Raw genomic sequence first — 20,394 nt, forward strand, 5'->3', positions numbered from 1 at the left:
GGTTTAAAGGGAAGGGAGGAGGTAGAGGAGGAGGAGGAGGAGGACGTTGCTGATGGATATTGTAGCATAATTTACTATAGTAACCCGAACAAAATCAATTAAGGTTCGGACACAGAAACAAAAGCGACACATAAGGATGCATAATGATTTGACCTGCAGAGGTCAGCAGAGGGTCAGAGAAAGTGTCTAATAAAACAGTTCAATCTTAGTTGATTAATAATAATAATAATAATAATAATAATAATAATAATAATAATAATAATTATAATTATTATTCTTATTCTTATTATTGCTATTATTAATAATATTGTTATTATTGTTATTATTATTATTATAATTCTCTGCAGAATTCTCTGCAGTTATTTTAACTTTTAAGTTGTTCCTAAATGCACGCTGTAGACAGTGCAAATATTCATTTTGACGCATAAGAATAGAAAATTGACGCATAATAATAATAATAGTAATAATAAATAGTATCACATTCCAGCAATGTGGAGGAAAGACTCATTCTTCCCTCCATCATTTCATGTAGCACTGCAAAAACAGAGAGAGAGAGAGAGAGAGAGAGAGAGAGAGAGAGAGAGAGAGAGAGAGAGAGAGAGAGAGAGAGAGATTCTTAGTTGCCATGGTGATGGAAATAATGAGGATTACCCCTACCGTGGCTATCATTGTTACCTGTTCCCTTCATAGGGGGAAAAGAAGATCCATTTCCAAACATTAGGGTAAAGTAAACCAGTGTTAAACCACCCACACAACCCCTTCTTCTGAGGTATCACATAATTGCTAATGCACCGAATGGTATGCAATGTTTATACATATATCTAAAACTAACCTTAACCTTTTAGAAACATTTTAGTTATTTGCTTTTGTCTGTTTATTTGTTTAAATATAATCTGCACCTTCCTTGTGGAGACCAGCCAAATGTCCCCAAAAGGTCAAATGTGTCAGATATGTGTCATATCCTTTTGGGGACATTTGGTAACAGATATAAAAACACACATGCAAGCTCTCACATGGATGTTTAATGACTCTATGAATGACAACTATGAAAATTAGGTAGAAAAACATGCATCAAAACTTGCCTCTAAATTCCTGCAGTCTTTCATTGTACCATAAAAGTGTTGCTTGCTTGTTTGCCTGCCTATTGTTCCATATACAGTAAGAAACCCCCTCCCCCTTTTCAGCATTTGCAGTTTTGCCCTGAGAATGACATAGATATCATTATCCTGTAGGAAAGAGACTTGGACTATTGTTAAAACATACTCTACTCCACTGCTGAACCATTATATGTTTTGTATGTTCAATGTTTAGATTATTTAGCACATTGATATGGCGCTAGGGGTTCAAGACACACTGTTACTGCAAACCTAAAATATAGCTATAAAACTATACTTAAAAGTTTTTATGGCAAAGATTTATTGCATCGTAAAAATCTGAAAGGTTTTCACGTACCTGCTGTTTTAACAAACAGGTGCACAGATAGAGACAATAGAGGTGTAGCACCAATTTGCAAGCATTTTCCATATTGCAAATTGTACGAATGACTCATATTGATGTGCAGTTTGACTGGCTCCTATGTCTGCTGCCACCACGTAGCAGGCTAGCCAAGATTCATCTATTTGATTTGCTCAAGCTAGGATTGATGATGCTGGTCACTGCGGGTATGCTTAAGCGTGCAGAAGTGGGTATGTCTCAATCAGCAGGACCTCAAATGCCTTGATGTCCTTGTTACAGCAAAAGGATCCTAAACCCTGGCTTAACAGAGATGCATGCCTTTTGAACCAAATAAGTCCTGTTGGAAGAAAAAGAGAACTTTTTCAGAGAGATATTTACCACGGACAATTATAGCCAGGGGTGTGGTGTGGTACCACAGAGATTCTGAGATATTACCATATGTTCGGCTGCTCAGAAAGTGTCTTGAAGGTTAACTTTATCAACCACCGGGTCAGCTTGACATTACTGTATGCAGTTCTTTCTACCATCTGATAATCTCATTTCTGACTACCCTCAGTAAAGGTAACTCATTTGCCAGGGCTGTATAGTAGGGTGATAATGTACATTTAAAACCAGACATGATAACCCTGGCAAGGTAAGATCTGGCAAGGCACAAGTGGACTTCTTCGCCAGTCACCATTTGCAGATTATGGTACATCCTTTCAGGGACTTTGGCTGGACTTCTTACCAATCAGTCATGTCAAGTCAAGTCAAGAACCTTTTATTGTCATTTCAACCATATGTAGCTGTTGCAGTACACAGTGAAATGAGACAACGTGTCTCTAGGACCATGGTGCTACATAAAAGCAGACTTAGTAAGTAAGTCTTAACCACATAAAGTGCAACTGTGCCACCTGGTGCAAACAGTGCAGGACAAGAAAAGACACTTAAAAGAATTACAGTTACAATTTATATGGTATGGACACATATGTGGTTCTTCTGCAAACTGTTGCCAGGAAGTTGGACACACAATTGTCAAGAATGTCTTTGGATGCTGTGGCATTATGATTTGCCTTCACTAGATCTAAGGATCTTAGCCCAAACATGTTCCAGCATGACAATGCTGTTGTACTCTAAGTGAGGTACATGAAGAAAAGGTTTGCCAAGGTTGGTGTAAAGGAACTAGAGTGACCCGCACAGATCCCTGATCTCAAGCTCAATCATCTTCAGGGTGAACTTGTGAATGAGCGTAAATCCACATATCCCCCCCTAAAATCCCATCTAGTTGGAAATCTCACAGTGAATTAATTGGTGTGGGTTTGGAAAATTATGTACAACAAGCAGAAATGGGTGTGATGGTAATCTGTCTACATACTGTTGCTATAGAGTGTACATGGTCTAGGGATAATGTTGCGTTTCCTATAATGTTGGTGATCAAATGTGTCTTGAAGTCGGGAAAAGCTGGGATTTCTGCATAAATTCATCTCGTCCAACTTAATGTATCAGTCGACTGACCTTGCACCGTTCAATGACAGTGAGCATGCAGAGCGTTTCATGCACTGCCAGGTATGCAGGCAGCCTCCATCCAATCACACCAAGTGTTCATCTACCACAAAGGAAAGACTTGTGGGGGCTCAGTGTGGAGTAGCATAAAATACTTCATTCATTCATTTTGTACTGCTTATCCGAACTACCTCGGGTCACGGGGAGCCTGTGCCTATCTCAGGCGTCATTGGGCATCAAGGCAGGATACACCCTGGACGGAGTGCCAACCCATCGCAGGGCACACACATACACACTCTCATTCACTCACACACTCACACACTATGGACAATTTTCAAGAGATGTCAATCAACCTACCATGCATGTCTTTGGACTGGGGGAGAAAACCGGAGAACATGCAAACCCACGAGGTACGGGGAGAACATGCAAACTTCACACACACGAGGCAGAGGCAGGAATCGAACCCCCAACCCTGGAGGTGTGAGGCAAACGTGCTAACCACTAAGCCACCATGCCCCCTCGCATAAAATACTTATCTTACCAAAGGAAGTGATGAATAAAATCAAGTCTTTAAGTACACTTAACTGTGGGGTGTTTTCTCAGCAGCCTTTACTAAATATATTGAATGAAATGTGTATCTGATTTATTTTTAAAGATATATCACAGTGGCTGCTGCAAAATATGTATGTTGAAATGTGCTTGTGAGAGATAAAATGTATTTATCCTCAGGGTGGTTCATAATCCAACGGTGTGGTTGTGGTTGTGCCTCATTCTGCTCTGTATTGTCTTAAGGAATAGTTTCCTCTGTGTGCATTAAACAGGTGTGTGTGTGTGTGTGTGTGTGTGTGTGTGTGTGTGTGTGTGTGTGTGTGTGTGTGTGTGTGAGAGAGAGAGAGAGAGAGAGAGACACACACACAGAGAGAAACAGAGAGAGAGAGAGAGACAAAAAAGTTTTATATTTAATATTCCAACATATGCAATCTTTGAATGGGTCAATTAAATCAAATGGATTTTACACACTGTGTACAGACTTTGTATAGAGTTGTAGGTTAATACCAAGTAAGATAAGATAATGTAAGTGAAGTATGGCTAAGTATGGTGAATCATACTCAGAATTCGTTCTCTGCATTTGACCCATCCAAAGTGCACACACACAGCAGTGAACACACACACACCGTGAACACACACACACCGTGAACACACACCCGGAGCAGTGGGCAGCCATTTATGCCGCGGCGCCCGGGGAGCAGTTGGGAGGCTCGGTGCCTTGCTCAAGGGCACCTCAGTCGTAGCCGGCCCAAGACTCGAACCCACAACCTTAGGATTACGAGTCAGACTCTCTAACCATTAGGCCACGACTTGCCAAGATAAAAGATAAGATAAGATAAATCTTTATTGATCCAACAGTGGGGAAATTCACTTATCACAGCAGCTTACAGACAGTGCAGGTATTAAAGACTTACAATAGGAAGAAAGAAAAGTTTAATACATAACAATATTTAAAAAAGTATATAAAACATCCTCCTCTCACCCACCTCCTCCACAGAGACCAATGGGCAGCCCAGGACAGAGCTGGCTCTACTAACCAACTTGTTCAATCTCTTCCTATCTCACTCTGTACTTCCTCCCACCCAGCAGACTCCAGAGTAAATAATTGTTGAGGCCACCACAGTATCGAAAAATGTCCTTAATAATGTACTGCACAAAAGGACCCTAGTCTCCGCAGCAGGTGGAGGCTGCTCTGGCCCTTCTTGTACAGAACATCAGTATTATCCAGCCAGTCCAGTCTATTGTTCAACTAAGACCTCAGTTCTAATGTTAAACTCTGAAAGCACACATTTCATTGCACAGTTCAACTTGACTACAGGTGACTTCCTTAGAACATATTCATAACAAGTTCAGAAAACACCAGTTCCAGGAACCTGTAGTGACCTATTTACACACTTTTGCACACATCACAGAAAAGCAGATGTTAAAGGTTGGTTTCGTATGACTGTATGGGGTTTGCCTTCGATGTCTTTAAGTGATTTTTGTCTTGTTTTCTGATGCTTAATTTTATTGTTAATGATGGGCTATGCTGTGTCATTGTGTGAAATGAAACACACATTGACATACATATGAAACACCACTTTCACTCAGCAGCCCTGCTTCTTCTGCAGCGTCCATTCAGTGTTCATAAATATAAATACATAAGTAACTGCCCTGCTCATTCTGCACTATTACCTATGGCAGGGGTGTTCAAATAAATTGCATTCAAGTAAAAAGTTACATGATTTACATAAGTCTGACTGACCAGTAAGGTCTTTAATTAGGGAAAATTTCATGTCTATAAACAATTAATGACTATTTAGTCGTGGCTTTAAACCAGGGGTAAAAATGCCAATGAACAATTAATAAATTAAAGCATTGCCTTTAAATAGGGCAATTTGAAGTGTATGTATACTGTATATAGTTTTAATTTTTATTATCAATTGTTTTTGATTTTTGTCACAGCTAGTCAGAACAAAAAAGGTAAATGAAAATGGGGAAGTGGTTAGTGTTGGAGTTAAAATCCCAGCACTGTCATGCATTGGTTGTTTCACCCTTTGGATAAAAACGTCAGACATGTTCATTTCTGACCTCTTCAGCTGTGCCAGAACAAGTTATCTGTTTAAATGTCTTTTGAAATCTGTTTGAAATGTACAAATTCATTTAGACAAATTGAGATTAGATATGCAGAATATCTGATACAGAGTGTAGAAAGTCTTAGAATTATGTCTTAGTCTAATTTTGTATGTCTATCTGCTCTGCTACTTTATTTTTTTATCTCACTTCAATCTAGGTGAGTTGATGACCTTTCCCTAGGTAAAGCAAAAAACTTTACCCTTTGAGGATATTGATGTTAAGTACCTTGGAAAAAAATTCATACCCACTGAACGTTTCCACATTTTGACATGTTACAATCACAAAGAAAAAATTATTTTATTGGTATTTTATGAAATAGACCAAAAGAAAGTGGTACATAACTGTGAAGTGGAATGAAAATTATAAATGGTGTCCAAATTCTTTTTACAAATAAATATCTGAAAACATATTTATTCATGTGTTAGAATGGCCCAGTCAAAGTCCAGACCTAAATCCAATTGAGAATCTGTGGCGAGACTTGAAAATCGCTGTTCACAGACGCTCACCATCCAATCTGACTGAGCTTGAGCTATTTTGCAAAGAAGAATGGGCCAAGAAAAATCTCACTCTCTAGATGTGCAAAGCTGGTAGAGACATACCCCAAAAGACTTGAAGCTGTAATTGCAGCGAAAGGTGGTTCTATAAAGTATTGACTCAGTGGGGCTGAATATAAATGCACGCCACACTGTTCAGATATTTATTTGTAAAAAAAAATGTTGGACACCATTGATCAATAATAATAAAATACATTTTGGTTTGTGGTTTTAACGTGTGAAAATGTGAAAAAGTTCAGTGGGTATGAATACTTTTTCAAGGCACTGTAAGTATCAGTTTTTACAGTAACGATAGCACATAGCTATCCAGGCAACTAGCTCAGATTAACACTGAAGCATTATCTCAATACGAATAACAGCCAAAAGCCTCATCATCATTGAAACAAACCTCAACGATCATGTAAGTTTTGTACTGAAAAGTTTCACGCTATCAGATCGTCAACCCATAGTACTGTATTTTAGAATATTTTTAATTTACAAAATTGTACAAAAGTCAAATTCAGAAATTATATATCAAATTCAAATTTTAATTGTCACAATCATACACAGTACAAGATGTAATGAAATGCTTTATAGATTTCAAGCTGTGGCTAAAATTTCAACCCAAATAAAATAATAATAATAATAATAATAATAATAATAATAATAATAAATACTACTATTAATAATAATAATAATAATGATAATAATAATAATAATAAATACTACTATTAATAGTAGTAGTAATAATAATAATAATAATAATAATAATAATAATAATAATAATAATAATAATAATAATAATAATAATAATAATAATAATTTTAATGCAACACACTTAAATTATTAAGATATCTGGTCACTTATTTGTGAGAGGGGATTTTAAAACAGGTGAAATTTCCATAATCAAGCTCACTTTACAACCACAAACACGTGGTTAGGTTATTTGTCTTATGTCACCCACAACCACAAAGTTGAGAATGGAGACCCCGACTCAGATCTATTAATGGCAAAACAAATAATGTAAAGTTTAAAAGAATTATTGCACCTCGTAACACAAATCTGTTTTTTATTTCTGTTCGGCTAATAAAAAAATAAATACATTTCACATATTTTACACTTTATTCGACTCAGAATTACACTGTGAGCTTTTATTTCTTTAAAGAGAAGTTGATTTATAAACGTCTCACAGTAAAATGGAGAAAAGCAACCTCTAGTCAGCCAGGACACAGTGGTGACGTTACCTAACCAAGAGGTGTGGTCTTTACTATATGTGAGTAATTTCAGAGAAATTGAAAGCTGTTACAGAAGGTGAAAGTGGTAAAGAATGGTTTCAGGACATACAAGAAACACAAAAAAACTTTATATTATTATAAAAAATGTCTTTATATTATTCACAATGAGCATCAAGTACATTGTCATATATGTTCAAATAGAAAGTGAAGATAAATCTTCAGAGTGGTCAATAGGTATAAAATGTGATAATAGACATACAAAGATGTCCTATGATCTGACATTCTCTAAAACAAGCATGTTCTTTAGTTGTCTAAGACAAACATGCAGCTTTTTTTTAGTAATAATTGTAAAAAAAAGTGTGGGAAAAAAAAAGTGACCAAGTGAAAAACTACAACTTCCATTTCCCTTTAGTGAAATGTTAGAGGATTTATTTAGATTGCAATGAGGATGTAAAAACAGGTTTCACTAATCAAATCCTAAATCACACTGCCATTTATGATCCCATAGTCTTTAGTAGAAAGCAATTTAAAATGCAGTAATAGCAAACAAATATAATCCAAACTCCTATACCAATGAAACAATACCTTTGCTGCTCAATAATCTTCAGCCATAGATCGATTTTGAATACAGCTAGAAAGAAGCTAGACTTTTACACGTGAGGCATCTGAAAGCAACATAGCTCATCTCTTTTCAGATCACAAAAGTCCCCTCCTCTACATAAAGTGTGGTTTGTGGTTATGCAGCATAGCTGCTTGAACTTCACAAAGAGTAATTACATGCTGACATTAGTTGCTCATGGTTTCAGTTTGAGACAAAAGAAAAAGAGGGAACATATTATAGAAGGAGCTAAAGCTTGTAACTCTGCTTACGATGGCAGGTAGGATCATGCACTGGACTATTACGAATGCCTGAGCTGCTTCAGGACCTGTCTGTGTACTAGACACTATGACGACTAGAGCGCATGAAGTAGGACTTTTGGTGCTTGTTGTTGCTGTGTTTGTTGATAAAGGTATGTTTGTATTCTGATATGCTTCATATTAAGCAGCATTTATCATGTGCAATCAACAACCACAAAATGCAGATATTGTTGATGTGCTGTCCAACCAGTACAAGGGTTAACCAAAGATTTGATTGATTTAAGCAAATGGAAGCAATATTCCATTGTATAAAATCCCTTGAACTATCTGTGAAACTTAACTGTGAAAAATAGTGTATATAGCAAATTTCTATATGGAATACATCATGAATTGTTCTGTCAAGATGTTATTACATAACAAAAGTACTTGGATACATTTTTTAAATTAAATATATGTATTTCAGATGACAAGCTTATACTATAGATAGGCTATTTATAGATAGGCTACTTATGTAGCTCATACTGTAAGTATTTTGTTGAATTTCAAAATTTCAATAATTCAAAATAAAAGAAATGACAGTATTTGAACATACTGTAGGTTAGGAGGTCATTAAAAATTCTTAATAAAATGCACATTCCTGGTCTTGACAACATGTTTTTAATCTTATAGTTGCGACATGTAGCGTCTCAAATCCACAATGTTACAAAAATACCACTAGACCTGATGATGATTTCTTGTGTGAATGGAAGGACCAAGATCCTTCTCCAGATGCTATTTATACCATTTTTATGCAGTAAGTTATTTCATTTAATGTTCTCTACTTCTGTTTTTTTTTTTTTCATTTTCTTTGGCTGTCCTGATGCCAGCACACATAAATACCCCATTTTCTCTAAAAAAAACAACAACAAAAAAAAACAAAAAACAATTTCTCAAATTGTATATTTCTGCAATGAGCTGCAGCCAGATTGCAGTGAGCTCGGCGGAATAATGCTTCACATTTTTATTATTTACCTTTTTTTTTCAGGACCTCATCTCTTAATGATATTTCATATTCTAACCAGTTCGATGCTGGCAAAAAGTTGTTCAAAATACTACCTGTAGAAGATTTAATTACAGCACGTCTTTTAGACATATGGGTGCACAGACAAGTATTCAACGTGACCTGCAGCTCGCCAACCATATCTGTGTTCCTGAATAATTCAGGTAGGATGGAGCAATCATTTCATTAAATCACTTGGCTTGGAAAGTTACTCTGCACTGGCTAGTAAGACAGTACCGCATAATGTATGGCTGCTCGGACCACTCCTATATACTAGCACTTCCTGCTGCCATGACTCTTTGTTCTTTCGATATCCCTTTTGCATTTGCAGTTTTTGGTCATGTCATGGACTTATTCTTCTAGCACTTATATAACTACCATCATTCATCATTCTTATTTTCCCAAATGAATAAGTGTAAATGTAGACTAAATGCAGTAATTGCACAACCAGCCTACCTTACCAGATTAGATTAGACCTTTTTGTACCAAATTGTCTACTCAATGTTCTGATGTCAAAATACTGATAGCTCATTTTTTTTTTGTTTTTTTGTTCTTTTTTTGTGAGCAGTTAAATACAGTCCACCCAATATACAGAAAAAGATAAGGTCAGCTGAAAAGCTCGTATTAAGCTGGCCAAGAGTGAATGACAACAGAGGTGCTATTCATGAGATCAGATGGAAGAAGATTAATGATTCATGGCAGAATGTAAGACTTTTCTTTTCTTTTCTTCCTTTGGCACTGTATGCAGTGTCATGATGTACGTACTAATCTAATATATATTTTACAATTACAGAAAACCTTTAAAACTGAGGATGGTACAAATAATGGTCTGTTTCCCTTTTTATTATTTTGACTAATGCTTGTCCTTCATGTCTTTCTGTTAAAAGAGATTTGAATACATGTTTCTGATTGGCTGCTGGGTTTGGGAAGTTCATTTAAAATGAACCAGAATGGCATAAATACTCATGACAGATGTTATAGAGGCCCCTCATATCTGTACCCTGCTCTTCCAACCACTGAAGTTTCTTTACCTCACACTAACGTCAGCATCATTGTGTGTAAGAGAGTACTCATAGTTGTAAAGCAGGAAAGATTTCCTTAGTACAACCAATAAAAAACACAGTGATGTGCCATTTTTAACACCTTTAATGGCTACACCAAACACCAGCCGCTCAGATGCTGAAAGAAATAAATGTGCAATCGGTGAAATGTAATATAAAAAGGATACTGATGGGCTATACTGTGTGTTTTCACACACTCCAGGTAATTTGGACTCCTACACATTGCAGCTACAAGCGCACACCAGGTACCAGGTCCAAATCCGACGCAAGGCCAAGCAAAGTCTCCTCTGGAGTCACTGGAGCCAGACCGTTGACATTCCCATTGGTGACTTGTCTACTTGTCTGATTTTAAGAATACTACTACTACTACTACTAATATCTTTGATATTTGCAGTTGTTGCTTATAACCACAGATTTTGTTGGGACAGAACTCACCAGACACTTGAGTGTCAGGAAGATTTAAATACTAACTTTAACAAACTAACACAACTTTAACAAACTAACTCTGCACACCAGTTTTTCAGTGAGAGGACAGAATGATGTAGTCTGGTCTAAAATTCAGCACCTCTGTACAAACAAAATCTTCCAAATAATACAACTGCTGTCCATTTGCACTTATTTATAAAATGTAACCCTGTGAATATTTTTTGTATTGATATAATTTTATATCCAGTTGATGTCATATAATATGGATTCTGGTTGTGGAAAATTCCATTCGAGAGACATAATAACTAGCTAGTTATATTCCCTAGTTCAGGGACTTCTAGGCAAGGACAGGGTCCTGTCCACTGCCCTTGTCTTACTCATAAACATATTGTTTATATAACACACAAGGATGGTGTAAATCCTGCCCTTGTCAGCTTTAGTTAGCTTTCCTTTTGTAGTTCCTATTCTTTGACTAATAGGTTTATAGTAGCTAAGTAGCCAGTGAACGCGCTGCACGACACCACACCACACCACAAAAATCTACTAGGAAGAACCAAAAAGGGATTTTTTTCATAGTAAAACTATTTCTGGTTCCTCAGTAAAGGATTCAGTAAATGGTTCTTGAAAAAGGAAATGTTCTACAAACGTTAAACGTTCTTCATATGAACCAAACACAACCCTGACCTTTTAAAGACTGCAGGATGTGCATGTACGAAGATGCCCAGATAGAATACTACATATTTAAAATCATTTGGCATTCATAAGTGGTATTTAATACCCAACCTGGATATTTTATATTTCATATATCATATGTGCTGTTAAATTGTAATGAATGAGTACAGTGATATTTGCCAGATGTGATATTTTCAATCTTTGGCTGTAGTGTTTTTAACAAACTGGAGTCTGTCAGTTACATTTTTAGTAAATACATTGCAGTGGTCTAAGTGAGAAAAGAAATCATGACTCATCTTTTTAGCATCTTACGATAATATCTATGTCACTTCGGAAATAATCACTTTGTACTTTAATGTCAATTTGACTTATATGAAGTGAGCTGTTTCAGTGTCAGGCATTTCAGTGCTTGTGGTGTTCTATAACCTCAACAGGTTAACATGTCACTGGCTTTTTTTTTTTAGAAATTCAACAGCCTGTTGTTCATTGGAGAGAAAAAACTCATGGAGGAAAACGGAAAATCACAATCAAATGGAATGTATGTTTCTCAGCAAGTACTGATTTTTTTTTTTGTTCAACGGATTTCAAAGAAGTCAATGAAAGAGAATATGCATTTTTTTGTTTTATTTGTTTGTTTGTTTGTATTGTTTTAGATTCCACCTCCTGAAGCCTCTTTTGGAGGTGTCTCGTACAATCTGACATTGAATTTACCTTGCGAAAAGACGAAAATGTATACGACAGTGAACCACACTTTTAAAACTCTGGCTACATATTCTGAAGCCAGGGTGTCTCTTGTTGCTATAAACAACGTAGGAAGCTCACCTTCTCAGGAGCTCGTTATTCCACCTGTTGAACATCTCAAATGTAAGCGTCTGTAACTGGTCTCTATGTGAAAAATGACTATGTATTATGTAACCATTGTGCAAACTTCACACAGGAAGATAAGTCTAAGGTGTAATTTCTCAGTTGCATCTGTTTGTGTCTCTCAAAGCCTGCCACAGTGATACCCACAAAGATTCGCTACCAAAGCGTAAACGCTACTGCTTGGAGTGGTATAAGCTTGAAGATGGTGAGACCCGGCCAGCAAAAGTAAACATCTCGAGGTCTAATACACTTGAAGACATTAAAAAAGGTAGAGATAAGAAATATGTTACCAAAAGGTGCAACATGCCTATCATATGATTGCAATAACACACTATGACTAATGAGTTTGATTTCAGATATGGAGAAATTTGTGCGTTATTACTACTTTCTTCACACTGGACGCAAAAAAAATCTACGCACAAACATCTCATGTCCTGTTTATTCCAAAGAAGGTGGTAAGTTTACTAGCTTATACAGTAAGTGGGTTGACTCTTGTATGGTAGGTCTGAAAAGAGTTTCACCTATTAATAAAGTTTTTTCCCCCCTTTTTTGTCAGTACCTTCTTCACAGCCGAAAAATGTCATAGTTTTAAATATCACACATGATTCAGCTGTGCTATGGTGGCAGTCAATTCCAGTGCAGGAGCAGCATGGGTTCCTGAAGCATTATGTAATACGGATATCAAGAGAAGGCCACAATGAAACAGGTGCGGACATTTTGACATTCATTTGAAACTCAATGATGAACTTCTTTGTCATGTCTCCACAGTGATGCTTAATAGCTCATATACTGTAAAAGAAGGCACTTAGGGATTTAAGGATTTGTAGTTTTAACTAACTATTTCTGTTTTTACTTACTGAGGGTGGATGTTTGATCCTGCTTTTTCCCCCACAAACGTTATCTAAAATCTGAAGCCACTATATATTCAATACAAAAAGAAAAGGTAAAAACATCTCACACTGAAAGCCAACAGTATCAGACTCATGGCAACAAAATAATACATTTTTTTATATGTATCACCAATCACAGATCACGTTAAGGCCCAGATTTACTAAACTTGATCACACCAAACATACAGGCTGATTTATTAACATGTATCTATATGTGTCTTTTACAAATTATACCATATTTGTGTATTTTCCTTTAATAATTAGTTATAATTTGTAATGTTCCTACTTTGAGTGTATAGTTTGGTGTCCATACAAAGCTAGATTTACTACAGTCTTGTTGTCAATTTGAAAAAAAAAAAAAAAACTTATTGCAAGAATAAAATGAATCACTTCTTAATTAAAGGTATAACATTTGCCTCACAACTTGTGGCACAACTTGTTCCTGCCATTTGAACTTGTTCCTGCCAGTTCTTTATCTCAGTATCTAATAATAATAGTGAGAATTTGACTTAAAAGGCAAAAGCATGTTCAGAGTCTGTAAAAAGTTTATCTATCTGTCTGTCCGTCCGTCCGTCCTTCCGCCCGTCTGTCCGTCCGTCCACCTGTCCGTCCGTCTGTCCATCCATCCGTCCCTCTATCTATCTATCTATCTATCTATCTATCTATCTATCTATCTATCTATCTATCTATCTATCTATCTATCTATCTATCTATCTATCTATTATACTTTACATAGGCTAATGTATAGATATCTTCTGTTGTGTAAGTGTGAGTATTCAATGTATACACTGTATGTCTTTTCATACTGACACAACTGCATTTCACTGAACTCACTACTACTATTACTGCTGCTAGGATTCTTCCTAACATTTTGATCATTTTCCTTCTTGTATCTCTATTCTTTCTCTCAGGCCACCATGAAGTGACAGCAAACAAAACCAGTTTCCTTTTGAGGAACCTTGAGCCAGGCTCCTCTTACACGGTCAATATTGCTGGGAGAACTGAAATCGGAGAAGGGCCAAATTCTACTAGGACCTTCTTCACGCTCAGTTCTTCTTCGACTGACAATGGTGTGCATTACTTTTAAATCTGTGATTCATTTGCATTTTTAAATGTAACAGAAATAATGTCTATTACTCAATAATATAAAATATATATTCACAATATGTGAATAAAGTTAGAATTTGTGTAACAAAATAGACTATAATAAAGACCTGGTGGCATAAATCTAGAATTTAAAAAAAAAAATTAAATAATAATCATAATAATAAAAAGTAATTAAAAAATCAATTAGAACAGTGTTTCGATTCATGTTTAGTATTTTTTAACTGATTAAACCACTATATAAGCACAATGAACAAGAGATTATTGCAGTCATTGGCTATGAAATACAGCTCTCAATGACGCAACTACAAACTGGGATTATTCACAACAAACACCAAAAATCTCTTCATATCCTTTTCTGTAAGCTTCATAGCATCAAAGGAATCACCGGTGATTTTTCTCTCTCTTAGGGATAAAGATGACCAAGATCCTTATTCCTGTGTGCGCAGTAGTGGTTCTATTTTCAGCTGCATTGTCTGTTGCAATCAGAAGGCAAATATAATTTATTTATTTATAATTGACATATAAAATAACACCATTTTATAAATTCTTTATTTTGGACTTTTTTCAACCATTTGATGTACATTCCAGGTTAAGGAGAAAGCTGTTACCAATAATCCCAAGTCCTGTGATCTCTCCAGCAGCTATGCCTTGTATGGACAATAAGGTTAGAAAGCCTGATCATTTGAAATAGTGTTGGTGTATTTTTTGGTTTATATTTTTATTTTTAACTGTTAACTTCAAAAGCGGGAATTTTTTATTAAATTGTGCCATCAATACTTGACCTACATACGATTTCCAAGCTGTGGTGAGGTCAGAAAAAAAATCATATAGTCTCAGCAAAGTGCACAGTTGCACAGTATAGCATGAACATTTTGCAGATTTAAGGTTTAAAGGTTTAAAGGTTGTGTGTGTGTGTGTGTGTGTGTGTGTGTGTGTGTGTGTGTGTGTGTGTGTGTGTGTGTGTGTGTGTGTGTGTGTGTGTGTGTGCTTACTGATTTATTGTTATAGAATATGAAGCCCATGACAGAGAAGGTGGATGATGTCATTCTCTTGCCCCGTGATGATCAGGATATACACCGCCCCTTTCCCAGACAGAAACACACCACTTCACTACCAGACTTTGAGGTCAGTCTTCCAGATGAAGACGAGGAAGACGAAGATGAGGATGAGGATGATGATGATGCTGAAAGTCATTTTACTGGCTTAATCTCTAGTGCCATAACAAGTTCCTTTCCGAACCCTAATTATAAAGGACAGTTGCTTCAGTTTACTGAGATGCTGGAGATTGCAGACAAAGGGCAGACTGAAAGCTGTGATGTCAACACACCCTCATACAAGAACGGCCTCTTTTTTGAAAATAGAACTGGGGAAAATGAGGAGATATCAGTGCAATCATAACACATAGTTTACTGGAAGTATTACTGCAGCACCATGATCTGAGCCTGGAAAAAAAACACTGTGTGAAACTAAATGGCAGAATTATTTTGGTTCATTCCAGCTTTCTTTACTCTACAGAATCTCTCAGGAGTTGTCTTATACTGTATATTGACTGCACTTGGACATGTGGGTACGTGCTGTTTGTGTGCACGATTGTGTGAACATGTGTGTGTGAGAATGTGTGTGTTTGCGTTTATATCTTTTACGGTAATGCATGAGCTGTGTATGTTTTGTGGGTCTTGTCTCAATTTTGATTTGCTTTGTAAAAAAAAACATCCTCCAGCTCGATAAAGTGCACTTACATTTGTAAGGGTTACCAGTTATTTAAAATATCAACACAATTCAAACAAAGGAATAGAAAGTTTTCTTCACATTGTGTTTTAGTTATTTGCAACATGTGATGGAAATAACCAGGTTCTGAGAAATGTTCTGAGAGCTTCTCAGCAAAATGTTCAGTTGGTGGTGATTACTCACTCTAACACCCAGTTGTGGTCACAGGTATGTGTTTACTGTGCAGTCTGTGAGTTAAATCGCTAAGCTTCAAAGGCAAATACACCAACTGATTTTAGTTCAATAGAGAAAAAACAGACATTTAACTACTGTATACGACAAAAGGATTTATATTAGCAGCAGCATAACTCTGTATAATGCATGTCAACTGTATAGTGGGTTATTGTGCTGAAGAAAAAAAAAAAGTTTGGCACAGATCTGTCCCTAAAGATCAGATAAGAATCAAGAGGAAATGAATGATTAGCATCTGATTTGATTTTAGATGTAGTGGTTTAACCATAGTTTGTATGTGCCGAAAACAGATGTGTTGTGTTTACCTACTGCATAAGATAGTACAGTACTATTGAAATCTTGACTCTGATTGGTCAGACAGGTTCTGATGTTTTTTCTTTTTTTTCTTCTTGATGTATTATCATTTGCAAGGTTTATATTAACGAGTACATTGAAATATGTTATTGTTTTTATAATTGAACCCTTTAACTGTCATTCATTCTGAAACATGACCTTTTTTCCTGTGTGACTTTCTGTTCCTACAGGCTTTTATTTATATAACTAGCATTAGCAGTTTGTTTTAAACATTAATATGGTATCTGTTATGAAACGGGTTTGTTTTATTATCTCTAAGAGAACCTTAAAGTTGTTGTGTTTAACTTCCTAGTTTTGAAGACACTCTTGTGACTATTATAGAAACAATTATGTAGAAACGTTAGTATAGAAATGAATGCTTTGTCTTGTCTCGTCAGAACTACTGTCTGAGTCGTGCTGTTACAGTAAATGAATCATACTTCTTAATCTTCTCACCAGTCAGAAATGGGAAATCAACAGCACTGTGGTTGAAACAACATTGTTACGCAATTGAAGAAAAAGAATTAATGAACACATTTAGAAAAAAAAATGCACACAAGCTAATTGGTAAACAGATCTGAATCAGCATAGGATACAGAATCAACAACAGATGGGAGTCAAATGCCTCTAGAATGCAATGGTACAGGAAGGAGATTGATTGGTCTCTCAAGATCTCTACTGTTACAAAATTGTGGTATATACATGGAAATGTTTCCACTTAACAACAACGTGGGAGACGTTTCTCTCTGTCTGAAAACATAAAACATGCAACTTGTTTATTGAGTATGTATTGTACTAAGTTAGTTGTACTTTCTCTCTTGACTTCCTGAAGAATTCCTGTTTCTTTCAGTTAGAAATGAAAGTAATGAATATTATTTTCTGTGTGCACGCTTAATCTCAGTGCCATTTTTAACATTTGCATGTAGGAAAGGAACTGATACAAACTGTACAACCAGGCAACGGATCATCGATTCTTGGGCCCTTGATGTATCAGTCAGCTGTATGGTCTGGTCTTTATCAGCAATCAGGTCTGTGCTGAACTCAGTTGCACTATTATAAACTGTTGTAGAAAGGACATTATTTACATTTACACTATTTCCTGTTCAGTGTCACCCACATGAGGATGGGTTCCCTTTTGAGCCTGGTTCCTCTCAAGGTTTCTTCCTCATATCATCTCAGGGAGTTTTTCCTTGCCGCCGTTGCCTCCGGCTTGCTCATTAGAGATAGGGACAGATATATAGTATCTTAAATTTTAAGTTAATCTTTTATAAATTAATTTAAAACTTTAATTTTATATATTCAATTATTTATTTTTATCCTTATTTTCTTCTTCTTCTTCTTCTTCTTCTTCTTCTTCTTCTTCTTCTTCTTCTTCTCCTTCTTCTTCTTCTTCTTCTTCTTCTTCTTCTTCTTCTTCTTCTTCTTCTTCTATATTTGTTTCTTTTTCTCTGTCTTCTGTTTCCATACTTCTGTAAAGCTGCTTTGAGACAATGGGAAATTGTTAAAAGTGCTATACAAATAAATTGAATTGAAATTGAATTGAATTGTAAAGACAGGTCATGAATTCTGCTTAATACCAGTTATAAAACTAACAGCTCAAAACCTGGTTGCCTCTACCAGATAGATAAGAAAGACTCTAAATTTGCTATAGATGTTTGAAGAAAGCTTGCATTGACGTTGATCTTTTCAGGGGAAGCTTAAAAGAATATTGTGGTCAGGGGAATTTACAGTTTCAGAAAAATGGCAAAATGATTTGTGGTTCAAAACAAATTTGTGAAACCGTCATTTGTTTTATGCCCATTGCATGTGTCATTCATATAATTTAATGATTAGTGCTCAGTCTATGAAAGATGTTGACCTATCAGGGGTCGGATGTGGTAGCCTAGTGTTTAAGGCATTGGACTACTGTATGTAGAATTAATGTATTCAATGCTAGAGATTTAAGCACTTATGTACGTCGCTCTGAATAAGGGCTCTGCTGGGCCCCTGGCCAAGGCCCTTAATGCTCAGTTGTATAAATTGAAATAAAATTATAAGTCACTCTGGATAAGGGTGTCTGCTAAATGACAGAAATGTCATGTAAATGTCATGTAAATGGCTGTGAAGGATTGAGGATTGACAACATTGGTGTATTCTACTGCCACCTCCTGGTCAATTCATGCAGTACAACACAACCTTTTCTCCATTTAACTTCAGAGAAAGTCACCATCATTTGAGTTAGTGAGCAGCATTTGATCTTAAATGATCCTTTTAAACGGCTCTCTAACTCACAATCTTACTCGGATTGTCGAGAGCTTTGCTATGACGTCATTTCAACATGGCGGCGATCATGGTGAAAAGTAAACAGAAGAAATGACAGTGTGATTTCAGGTTTTCTGCAGTCTTCTGGGATCTGGTTTATATTTTAAAATTCTCCGTTATACCAGGTTAATTAAAACATTAATTCACTTTCACTTTAACGAAAGTGATACTTCATGCACTTTTATCATGATCGATCACATCTACCTTAACAATAAAGAAAGCTTTGCTAAAAATTGTGACACTTTTGAGAGGCTTTTGGAAAGTATTACCTAGCTAATCAATAATAAGTAATATGTGGGGTCTATAGTGAGGAATGCATACTATACACTGTCTTTTTTTTGTTTATGTTTATTTTAAGAAATTTAAAAATAACTTTATTTCTATACATTCTACATCACAATTTTTTTTACTACATTGGCTTAAAAATAATAGGGGATCCTATGATGTTAAAGGAACATTGACCCAACTAGACATCGACATCACAATTTGGTGCAAAGTTTTTGACACTATGAAAATGCCTATCGCTCTTTATGGTTGTAAAGTGACAGGCTAAATGCTATAGATAGAACAAACAATCCACAGAATCCCTGCATGCTGAATGGTGTCAAAACAACAACTGGGGACAAGTTACACATGGTCAAGTCCAAGCAAGTCTCAAGTCTTAACCATGAAGTCTCGAGTCAAGTCTCAAGTCACAGTTCAGATAAATCAAGCAAGTCAAGGGTTCACCCTAAGCAAGTCAAGTCGAGTCCTGATGAGTTTCAAGTCAAGTCAAGTCACAGTACTAAAATAAATAGAGGTTAATTTTTTTGATACATATTTATTTTTGCACAGAAAAGATGAACTTGTACACATATGTATCTTATTCATTATACATTTGCTATATATGAATCATATGCATATCTGTGCTACATTAATATTTGAAAATAAAATAAAATTGTGTTGTTTACAGAAAACATTTAAAATTGAGTCTAAGATGTATAATCTAATCTGTCTAATTCAATTTAATTGAAACTGTCTAAAATGTGTTGCATTTACAGAAAATAAGGTTTGCCAAGACATTGGCACTTCACAGCTGTGAACAATGGGGCTGCATAATAATCCCTCCATGACTGAACACATGCTCGACAGGTGCGCTTGTAGCAGGCACAGCTAATGCCCTCATTGCAATTTGGAACAGTAAAGGCATTTTCTCCTTGTTCATTCCCCAAAACAAAAGGCAGTTCTGGCCATCACAATTGTCCAGGTAATGGTTGAGCTGGGCTGCAGGGCTGACATGAGTGGATTTCTTGTGCTTTTTGTCGTATAAGAACAGCACAGATTCATCACCTTTGATTTGCTCTTCTTCATCTCCATGACCTGTCTGGTCCATATTGGTATGCTCTGCCTCCTGGAGAATCAGATGGAAAACACAAGAATGAAAAATTACAAATGGGGGGCACGGTGGCTTAGTGGTTAGCACGTTCGCCTCACACCTCCAGGGTTGGGGGGTCGATTCCCGCCTCCGCCTTGTGT

General features: G+C 36.2%; 1 protein-coding gene across 1 annotated transcript; it reads left to right on the forward strand.

The window, feature by feature from the left end:
- Positions 1 to 8,134: 8,134 nt before the first annotated feature.
- Positions 8,135 to 16,753, forward strand: il12rb1 (interleukin 12 receptor subunit beta 1). Its single transcript, XM_027169605.2, has 15 exons — positions 8,135 to 8,379; positions 8,897 to 9,020; positions 9,252 to 9,430; positions 9,835 to 9,971; positions 10,060 to 10,093; positions 10,530 to 10,652; positions 11,890 to 11,963; positions 12,079 to 12,289; positions 12,417 to 12,557; positions 12,646 to 12,744; positions 12,846 to 12,995; positions 14,091 to 14,249; positions 14,694 to 14,775; positions 14,875 to 14,950; positions 15,295 to 16,753. Exons 1-15 carry the CDS (start codon positions 8,316 to 8,318, stop codon positions 15,682 to 15,684), a joined length of 2,043 nt encoding a protein of 680 aa, XP_027025406.1. The 5' UTR covers positions 8,135 to 8,315; the 3' UTR covers positions 15,685 to 16,753.
- The last annotated feature ends 3,641 nt before the right edge of the window (positions 16,754 to 20,394 follow it).

This window comes from Tachysurus fulvidraco, chromosome 2 (assembly GCF_022655615.1).
Source record: "Tachysurus fulvidraco isolate hzauxx_2018 chromosome 2, HZAU_PFXX_2.0, whole genome shotgun sequence".
Lineage (NCBI taxonomy): Eukaryota > Metazoa > Chordata > Actinopteri > Siluriformes > Bagridae > Tachysurus > Tachysurus fulvidraco.

Bases quoted from the DNA above. Each gene is read 5' to 3' on its own strand.
- il12rb1 (XM_027169605.2), top strand. From the start codon at position 8,316: ATGACGACTAGAGCGCATGAAGTAGGACTTTTGGTGCTTGTTGTTGCT. The intron at 8,380-8,896 runs GTATGTTTGTAT...TTAATCTTATAG, and splicing joins TGCTGTGTTTGTTGATAAAG to TTGCGACATGTAGCGTCTCA. The intron at 9,431-9,834 runs GTAGGATGGAGC...TTTTGTGAGCAG, and splicing joins TGTGTTCCTGAATAATTCAG to TTAAATACAGTCCACCCAAT.